The following is a 10,653-nucleotide window of genomic DNA, read 5'->3' on the forward strand; positions in this document are numbered from 1 at the left end:
AGGAATGCAGGTTACAGACGCAGATATTAAAATCCAGGAGACATGTGCAAGGTGTTAACTGAAAAAACAAGCAGTTTACTGGGAATTGCATAATCATTACAATCAATGAGCAACACTCACCCTCAACTGACAATAGACAAATCTTATTTACAGCATAGGTTACTTTGTGGATGTACAGTAGAATTTAGGTTGATTATATAACATTAGTTACTAAGGAACAACTGAGTTGGACTGTGTTCATCACATGATTGAATCCTTATCCTTATCATACTTCGATTTTGATGAGTGCTTATGAACTGTGCAATAAATACACACAGGTGATTGCAAGACAACTCTGCTTCGGCGGCATTCAACCATTTCGATGAGTCGACAGCTGAGTAATACGTGACAACTTGTGAACGACTGATCAAGAGTCGCTGCTGCCAGCCTCCTACAGCTCAGGAAGTCCACATCCTTTCATCGTTGCCTCCACGTCAGCAGTGGGCAACAAACAAGTCAAACCTCAAGACAGCAGGGGTTTATCACCGCTTCCCTTGTGACAGCAGACACAAGGAAATCAAATGAAGGACCTCAGTTGTTATTTAGTAAGAAATGATAACGTCTACAATTAAAATCTTTATTACAGTATACTGTTCAAGTAAAATAAAGTGTACAATTCTATAGTTGCAGCATATAAACAAAAACAAACATGAAAATTCAAAAGTAAAAGTGCACTTGCAGAAGGAGACACACTATCACACGATGCCGATATTTTATGAAAACTACACTTGCTTTGACCATCTGTCTCTTGATATCCTATACGATCTCATGTTTGCACGACTCACCATCTTCAAGTGTGCTGGCTCATGTGAGCTTAAAGCGCATATGGTTCGTCTGGGAGGACATATGCTAACACTTGAGGAGAAGACATGAGAAATAGGTTTTGCAGGCAGTTTGATTTGAACTCCTCTCGGCTGGGTCGGTACGACCTGCTCTCAGTGGTTCAGACAGAAGCAGTGCCTATGACTCAACAGCAGGGCGGTAAGAGTTTGGGATGTTTTTTAAAAGTTATTAGCTCACAACCTCATTCTCCTCCTGCAGCACCACGAATCAGTGCTGTCAGTGTATGACGGAAAGAGGAAATCATGTTGCAGTGGAAATTCCCTGTTTCTCTCTGGGGCAACACGGGGTCTGTTCTGAGGAGAAAACATCTGGGTGGCTCGGCAAAACTCAGAGCAGAGATGTTTCCCGGCCTGACGAAGAGGAATGAAAACTACTTAAAAAGGTTAAAAACAGAATCCTGACTTTTTTTTTTAATCAAGGTGCACTTAGAACCTTGCGTGATTAAACAGTGTTGAGGCTCTATGAGGGAACTGAGTGGGCAGTATGAAAGTTTCTCAAACATGGCACTGAGGCAAAACCAACTGTGGTTTCCTGTGACGTCCCTTATACAGTATGTGCAGCATGAATTAAAGGAGGGTCAAGAAAATGGACAAAAATCCCAGCAGGAGGAGTCAAAGATATTGTTAGTTTTGCAAAGATTGACTCTTTCTCTTACACTGTGACAGGACTAAATCTGATAATGCAAATCTATAGACTTTGGAAACTCTGGAGTAAAATAAAGAGCAAAAACTCTTTTTTTGTGCTTTAAACCTGACCCACAGGCTCATCTTAGTACATTTTTGACAGTTTAAAGACATGAGGACTGGGAATAATATACTGTAGATAAACAATGTCAAGTATATTACTAAGGCCAACACATAATGGTGCATTTTAATGCAAATCAAAAAATGTCAAATGACTCAAATAACACACTGAGTGAAAAAAAAAAAACCTGGGCTCTAACATATGGCTGGCCTGTATGACTTTAAAGATCTCAACTATACTTGAACTCATTGATTTGCTGCTTTCAATTGGATCAGGAAAAGTTACTGGACAACAACCTTCACAAGGACTTGCATTGTATCTGGTTTTCAATATATCTACAATGATTCTGAAGCAAAATCTGTGTATATTGACGTATAAGAGGACACATTTAGACCGTTAATCACCATCAATGACAGGCTGATTTTATGGAAAATATACTTAACTCAAATAATAGATAATAAAAAGCAAAACATCAACAGGTGAATGTTAAAAACTCAAAAGCGCCGACCAAAACTATTCATGAATTATATCCAGATAAGTTGAACAATGAATATGCGCAAAATAGCTTACCGATAATAATTTATAAACAATGATGTGCAAATGAAGAAGCAGGTAGGTGTTACTAAAACCAGAATGAAAAAGCACAGAGATAAAACAACAGTAGGGCAGCCCATACACACAACCCTCGACTCGTCTTTGTCTGGTAAATAACCAAGAAACCACTTTAAAAAAAAAATTAAAATGATCCCAGCATGTTCACACTGAGGGGTTTCCCTGCCGAGACGCAGGGGCAAAGGGGTTGCAGTGATCTCCACTTATCCAGGTGATCCAAGGTGTGTGAGACTGCAGAGAGAACGGTCCCACACACCAAAAAACACCTGGAGCTGAGACGTGGGAAGAGAAAAGAGACGAAAGGGATGATCACTGACATGCACACATATCAATACTGAGGCAACGTCTCTTTTTCTAAAAGCAGCGCTGACCTGTAAGGGGCGTCCTGTCTGTGTGGGCCTGTGGGCTGAGGTGAGGGTGGGCTCCCCCCGCCCCGACCCCTAGCAATTACACTGCTGTTTATTCTGTGTGGTGGTGCCTCTCGGCTGTCGCAGCTGCCTCAACGAAGCATCTCCATACTGGATACCTGAACCCATTCTCTCTGGGTCCAATTCACCTTTAAAACAAACAAAAAACAATGTCAGACATGGAGTCTTGGCAAAAGGCAGATCCACACGTCTTCACACTCACAAGCACAGAGATGAGAAGTTAAAACAAGCAAACATAATCTGTCCGAAACGCCCAACTCAGACACACCTCTTTAATAAAGAAAACAACGCGTACCTGAGTCTATCTTGTTGAGGATGGTGCGAGCACACTTTAGAAAACCCTCTTCGACATTCTCCCCTGTCAGAGCACTGGTCTCCAGGAACATCAGCTCTACATGAGCAAAAAGAAAAAAAAAAAGCACATGTTCAGGGTGGAAGAAAAAAAGAAAGAGTGGAAAAAAAAGAAGAAACAACAAAAGACAGGATAAATCATGAATAAGAAGAAAAAAGAAGAGACAGAGACTTCATCAGTTACCGTTTTCTTGAGCAAAGCGCGATGCCTCCAGGAAGGTCACCTCTCTGTCCGCATCCAGGTCTTTCTTGTTGCCACACAGGATAATAACAATGTTGGGGCTCGCCAAAGTCCGTGCATCTGTCAGCCAGTTGGTGAGGGCATTATACGTCTCCCGACTGCAAGACAGGACGCGACAGATGGACACTCATTGGGGTACAACAGCTAGCTTATTGTCACGAGTAAAGGGTCGACCTGAAACGTGTTCAGCTCAAATGGTTTTTTTGCACAGCCTCAAGGGTCCAGGTGACATACAAGTTTCATCACTTGTACGTGTCAGCGCAGACTGCATGTGCAGACTGCGTGCACATCTGCTGTGTGTGTCTGTTCTGTAGTAAATGTGGGCCTTTAAAAGTACTTTGTGTGAGGTAAATGATGCATTTACATTTAAAAATGCATTAAATGAATCTATTAAATAATAATGAATGCTGAAACAGGCATGTATGTGTTGTGCAGGGAAGAACTTTCCTAGAAACTTCTTTGGGTGATAGCCATGAAGTAACAGGAGGCCAGTGAGATGAGCAGAAGGGCGTGGGTCAGCAGAATAATGTTTAACAGCTGCTTTCACAAAACAGCCAAAAAGCTGAGCTGTGATCTGAGTCACACGCTGTCTATCTACCTTTTCACCACCGAGAGGTGATCGATGTCTCCCACTCACTTGAAATGTCTGCATCTCCCACTCGCTCTCTTGCTCTCGTCCTCCTCCACTTCACATGCCACGCCCACACCTCCACTCTCCCCTGTTTTGTTTTGTTTTTTCCCCTCAGGTGACACTTTCTGTGATGGACTTTTGCCGACTGCTGCTGCCTGCCAGCAGAGGATGCCTCTATATTACAGCTCCTGCCACTCTACGCTCCACCTCCCCTGCCACAGAAAGCCCATATATTCTTACAAACAAACTGTATTACATTCCTGTCTCTCTGCATTACTGCATGCATTCCATCTTGATTTCACGGGCCTTCTATCACAGCACAGAGCTTGCCTGTGAGCATCTATATCTCACTGTATGGGTCCATTGTCAATAAATCGCACAATTTCTGGCGATGGTATGGACACACTATAGCATTTTTTTCTACCACACAGACTGACAGCAACAACGTATGTGCTCATAAAAATAAACATAGTAAAGTGATACACTGTTACGCATCATGGGTTAGTAAATTTCAATTTCAACTCCACCCAGATCCAGTTTCAACGGTTCAAAATATTGTAGTGTATGCCTCCTTGTGTCCTCTATCTTTTGTCATTTTAAATGATTATTTTGTCATTAAAAACATTTCTTGCTTGTGTCTCACAACATGGAGTACATTACATGCAAATTTAGCAATTTACCTTGTAATATCATAGACGAGGAGCGCTCCGGCTGCTCCTCTGTAGTAGCTGCGTGTAACAGAACTGTGGAGAGAACGCAGAAATCTGGGTTAAAATGACACATTCACAATATCGATACTGGCTCATGAAACACGGCGAGGGAAAGTGAACGAGAAACTGTTCCTTGCTTTTTAGCTTATTACTATCAGACAGGCGTGTAATTACTCTGTTGGAGCTGCTCAGAGATATGAGTCTGAGGCATCTCCGCATCTGTGTGTAGCTGTTTGAAGCTGGATGATGCCCAAAGACAGCATGTCAGCTCAGTAATTCACGTTAATCTAATATTTCTTTAAAGTTTGCCAAACCCTTAAAATATCGCAGGCCATTACCGGAATCGTTCCTGTCCAGCGGTGTCCCAGATCTGGAGCTTGACCGTCTTTCCACCAACATTGACCACTCGGGAACCAAACTCCACGCCGATGGTGTGGTTGGAGTCCTGTTTAACTGCAGCACAGATGCAGATAGAAGATGGTGGCAAATGAGTAAAGAAATAGCACAGCAGAGGAACTAGGCCAAACTCATTTTTCCTGCCAAAATTATAGACTATAAAACAGGTTGGCGGAGAAGACTTGCCATAATGGAGACAATGCGCTCGCACTGTTCCCGGAACATTGCCTCTAATTTATAATACGTTGGTGTGTTTTGCTTATCGCAGCTCATATCCATGTTAGAGACTAAAGGGAGTCTAGATGAGATTACATTAATCAACCTGCCCTCCCTCACCCTTTACAGTGACAGCACAGGGACCTAACACATCTTTAATCAAATTAACAGAAGCATGTGTGCGAGTGTGTGTATGTGTCTGAGCTCTCGCACTCGCTGGTGTCTTCAGAGTGAATTTTAATGGATGGTTGAAATGTTTTGTTATGACTGATTTACAGATTTACAGGTTTATTAGGGACAATACAACAGCCCTGCAATAAATCCTGCCTGTGTGAAGCTTATGATGTTTTGATTTGTTGACACTGTCGGAGAGGTGTAGATTCATCTTTTTAAAGTCAATGTTAGTTTGAATTTTCTTTTATTTGGATTGCATTATACATACAATGTTTAATGTAACTGTCCTTTAAATCATAAAAAAAAGATCCCAGCAGAGAAGAAACATTTCAGGGTTTTAAAAAAAGACAAAACAAACTAATATTAAAAATCTGACTGGAGGATCTTGAGTTTGAACATTTACTATGCATTTTCTAGTCTAAGCCAAAGATCCGTGGAGCTGTGTTATATTTTGCTGGCTCAATAATTACCTACTGTGAATGTTAGGAATCTGGACAGACGCAGAATTCATCCTGTCATTTCAGTTTGATTCCACGTGGAAGTCAATGAATAACTTTCTCAGGAGGAACTTGCTGAGAACTCAGCAGAGTGTAACCTCACCAGCACAACGAGAGGGTTTATTCTGAAGTATGCGGCATGAAACTTATGAAATCTGCGGCACTAATTTCATGACCAAGTCGATTTGTCTGTGTGTCTGCGTAATAATACAATTAGGCTTTCACTCTCATGCAAACCCGATGTGACTAATGCTCTTTAATGAGGGGGAAAACTTACACTTGTTCTCAATGAACTGGTGGAGGAGGCAGGATTTCCCCGTCCCAGCACTGCCAATCACCAGAAACTTAAATAGGAAGTCTGAAAGCAGAGGAGAGGAGTTAGAGATCAATGCAACACCCACGTCAGGGGAGAATCCCCAGAGGCAATCCTCAGATTTCCTCTTAATCCTATTGAGCTTCTACTTTCACAGCATCCAACAACCTGAAATTAGCCTGCTAATCATAAAGCCTTGTATGTAATCAGCATAACCTGCTACTCATCATTCTAATTTATTATACTTGTTTGTCTGAGTTGGGAAATGACACCAGCGCCTGATAACACTGCATCAAAACAAAGCCTTTGGAGTTATTGAACATGGCTCAGGTTAACTGGTGTGCGCAGTGATTAAATGACCACAGCCAGCTGGTCGTGCAGATGTTGTTGTTGTTGTTGTTGGGGCCATTACTCTGCAAAGTACAATCCAACCCACGCAGATGATCCAGAACCCAAATGTATCAGATCCCTGACATGCAAGGCCGTCCCCCAGTGCAGAGAGCTTTTGTGTGCAGTGACCACAGATAGTGCGGGGGTGCATTTACAAACACGGGCTGCACTAGATCTGAGAATACGAAACCGTGTCATGACCGTGAGACTCATACGTCTGTGTTTGTGAGCAACTCATAAGAAAGGTAGTGAAAGAAAAACAGGAAATCCGATAGTGGCTGTGTGCATTCTTATGACTGTAAGTGCAAATAACGATTGCAGACTGCACCTTTCCGCCTGAGAGCCCGTTTCAGTTGGACCTTGATGACTCTGTGCAATTTTGGTTCACGCTTAAGCGCTGCTGGCTCTGCAGGCAGAAGTGCTGGCCTGGCAAATGATTAGTGACCACTGTTGAGATTAACAGCCAGGTGAGCATCCTGTGAGTACACAAGGTCAACAAAAACAGTAGTTTAGGGGGGGGGAAAAAAAAAAAGTGGCAGATGAGATTGATCTTTAGCTCCTGCGTGACATTTAAACTTATTACGATAGCGCTCTTGGAGCCACCTTCACACCACAGCCGGACCAGTTTATGGTGCGGCTTTGTTTGTTGAAGAGGGTGTTTCCTCAAGCAACATTAGCCAGAGGTCAAATTCATGGTAACATAACTACTAAAGCAGAGCGAAAGGGCCTGAGAGCACTTACAGTTTTCTTCTGCAACCGCAGTCAGCGTCACGTCTCAACCACAAGTTGTCAATGGCTCTGACAGCGCAGCTGACAGAATCAAAAGCTAAACGGCTCCGTTTTAAAAGCAAGCCTCGGCTTTTCAACGGCTTCCCAGACGTCGCATATTCCCATGCGAAAAATCTGCATGCAACAATCAAGCTGTCAATATGTCAAAGCAATGGGAGGAACGCAGCGCTGGCCTCTCAACAGCAGCCTTTCAGGCTATTGTATTCTTTAGACATCAATATTAAATAACCAGAGGGAACACACTAACACTCTTATATGCACTGACTTACACTGTGACAACACTTAACACACCTACAGTTTATAAGTCCTCTGATCTACAGACAAATATATATCTCATGTAACATGAGATATACATATTCCATATAAATGGAAACCGGAGAGATTTGATTGAATTTTGATGTGTAACAAAGACCAAAATCAATGCCAAGCAACCCAAGAAGATACAGGATGGACATTTTTCACAGTTTACAGATCCAGTAATTAATCAAATTGATTGATTAATCGATAATACAAAAAACAAAACAAATGATATCATGAGAATAAATTGATTTCATTGCTGCGCCGGTACTCACAAATTGCCTACAAGGAGCACTGCTTAGGGCTGGGTATCATTTAAAAATGTTCGATACCTGTACCGATACCAGTACCCTTAAGAACGATACCGATACTAACTGAGTACTTCATTCGATACTTTTTTTCTAGCTTGATTAAATATTAATCATGTGAAAAGAAAGCAAATCGGTTGCGTAAATGTCACCGGCATCTCGTAACGATAACCAGCCAACTCCGCACGGCTTGAACCCGCTTAACCACCATACAAACTACTGGTGGCTGCGAGCAGAACCATAGAAACAGTAGTTTTTTTTCTTGATCTGGATACAAAAAGAACCAATTGCAGGTATCGTTTGACAGGCCCAGTTTCGATACTACTTGGTCCGTCGATACCTGAAAAGTATCGAGTACCGATACCCACTGCTATAGAAATAGATTAGCTCAGTTGTCTTTTAATGCCAAAATAGGATGTTTTGATTTTTTAAAAAGTAGTATCGACCTAATTCACATTGCTCCCGGCGCATTGATATTTGAAATCTTGTATTTTCTAACTTGTAAATCACATTCTGTAACAAATAAAGAGTATGCCATACTGAACCAAAGACCAAAAATGAATGAAACACTTTACATCAATTCCCTCTGGGACCATTTAACCTGGCCATGTGCTTATTGTATTCATAAAACCTTTTCTCCACTACTACTGGCCCTCCCAACGAGAGGAGAAAGACCGAGACACAAATCAATAAAAGGCTATTACAGCTACCATTAGTGCCGGCACGTGTACATAAATATTGCCCACCGGGATAAAGTTTCACACAAGAAATGAGGGAGACAGGGGGGATATAAGTAGGAAAAGGATGGAGAGAGTGTGTGAGAGGAGGAGGAGGAGTGCAACAGGAGGAGGACGGGTGGTGTGCCATTTCAAAACAAGTGGGTCTACAGTGTCCGGCCCATTGTTCTATTGATACCTGTCAGGCAGAGTCATGTTAAAAAGGAATTTATCATAATGTCATAAGAGCATGTCAGCATGAATTTGTAGACTGTCCTGAAATAGTATGGAAATCAGATGTGACACACCTGACAGCTGCTGCACACGGATGATAAGCCACAGATGTCTAACTTCCTTATTATAGGGCTTGCTACCTCTAAGTGACCAAAAAAAACACACACACACCTATGAGTGAATACACTCTTCTTGCTGCTTGCAAGGTCACCCAATCTGCCTGAGATCCGAGCTCAGGTTACCTCCCAGCGTCTGCAAACATCACGTATCGACATGCTGCTGTAAAGCTTTGTGTGGCTCAAGTTTTTGGGGGCAACTTTTTTTTACCTGGAAATGTTCACACCACCATCTGTCAGCGTTTCAGGAAGCAACGTGCCCAACGCCATCGCAGAGGTGTCACCTAACACACAACCCAGCAGTTTTCTGGACTGTGGCAGTGTCTTTGAATTGAATGTCAGCGCAAATATTAGTTGTCATTGTTAAAAAAGAAAGAAACAAACACACAGACACGGTGAGCTGGCAGCTAAACTAAAGCTAGCGTTGCATCTCCTCACACACCAGAGCTGTGTGTGTGTGTGTGTGTGTGTGTGTGTGTGTGTGTGTGTTACAGCTAACAGCCGCCCCGCACAAACATACCGTATGTCTCAGACATGTTGACCCTCTCCGTATGAAGGACGCAACCGGGCCTTTATCTGACTGTCCCCTCGGTGTTGTGACAGCTGTGTTCCCGCCGGGTTTCAACACCTCTCTCGGGGGTTGTTTATCTACGATGCTAGAGGTTTTTCCTTGATCCCTTCCTAGCTTTCTTGCTCCGTCCACAACCAAACACGGGCAGCTGCGTGCTTACGTCATCCGTCGTGCGGTGTTGCCTTCAGAGTCTTGTCGGACGTGTGGGAATTTTTTTTTGAAGTGAGCGAGTTGTAGTTCATACAAGCAGCGGCGCCGCCAGGAATTTTTAGGACCTAACTATTCCACCAAAAGCTTTACTTAACTCTAATCAAAGGCTTGCAACTCTTTTGCGTCTTGTAGTTCAATACTTGCACAGTATTTCCTGCTTATGATTTGTGCATGCATGCAAGTCTGCGTACAGTATACAGTGCAGTTCACTATTTGATGCGAAATGTGCTAAAGGCCATTTTTTTATTTAACTTTTACTGCCCAAAACACATAAAAACAAAGAGATAATAATTTCATTATTATATTTGAAATGATACTCAATGATGATGGTTTAATAATTTTATATTGGTGTTTACCTATTTTTGGGGGCCCCTGTCACTCATGGGCCCTTGGAATTGTCCTAACTTTTCCACCCTATACGACGCCCCTGCATACAAGCGTCATATTTATTTATGTATCATATTTAAGTGAACAAATCCCATTTATACCCCTACGGACGAAAGGGAGAATCTGATCAAATTGGCTACTTTATTATTAAATTCGCTCTTTGGTCAAATTATGTGCACCAATTAATTTCAAAATAAAGCAAATGATAACAAAAAAAACTTCTGTACTGTAGTTTCCATTTAGTTTTTGTCTTTAATTCACTTAATTCACTCATGACTTTTGCCGTGCACGGATGAACGAGCTCACTGGAAGAACGTAAAGGCAGCATTAGATCATCAGTCTCACCTCCTTTGCCTAACTGCCAACACTCCTCATTTAACAATCAAAGCAGGTGTCATTCAGTGTCAGTGTTAATCTAGTCTACTTAGTCTGGTCTATAA

The 10,653-nt window shown here is 42.2% G+C and overlaps 1 protein-coding gene across 1 annotated transcript; it reads right to left on the minus strand.

Moving 5' to 3' along the window:
- Positions 1 to 54: 54 nt before the first annotated feature.
- On the minus strand, positions 55 to 9,809 carry rab4b (RAB4B, member RAS oncogene family). The gene is made up of 8 exons (XM_010743889.3): positions 9,566 to 9,809; positions 6,160 to 6,240; positions 4,938 to 5,052; positions 4,570 to 4,632; positions 3,202 to 3,356; positions 2,962 to 3,057; positions 2,610 to 2,794; positions 55 to 2,510 (listed from the first exon to the last, which is right to left on the minus strand). Exons 1-7 carry the CDS (start codon positions 9,579 to 9,581, stop codon positions 2,679 to 2,681), a joined length of 642 nt encoding a protein of 213 aa, XP_010742191.1. The 5' UTR covers positions 9,582 to 9,809; the 3' UTR covers positions 55 to 2,510; positions 2,610 to 2,678.
- Between the last annotated feature and the right edge of the window lie 844 nt (positions 9,810 to 10,653).

The sequence above is a fragment of the Larimichthys crocea genome, chromosome VII, assembly GCF_000972845.2.
Source record: "Larimichthys crocea isolate SSNF chromosome VII, L_crocea_2.0, whole genome shotgun sequence".
Taxonomy (NCBI): Eukaryota; Metazoa; Chordata; class Actinopteri; family Sciaenidae; genus Larimichthys; species Larimichthys crocea.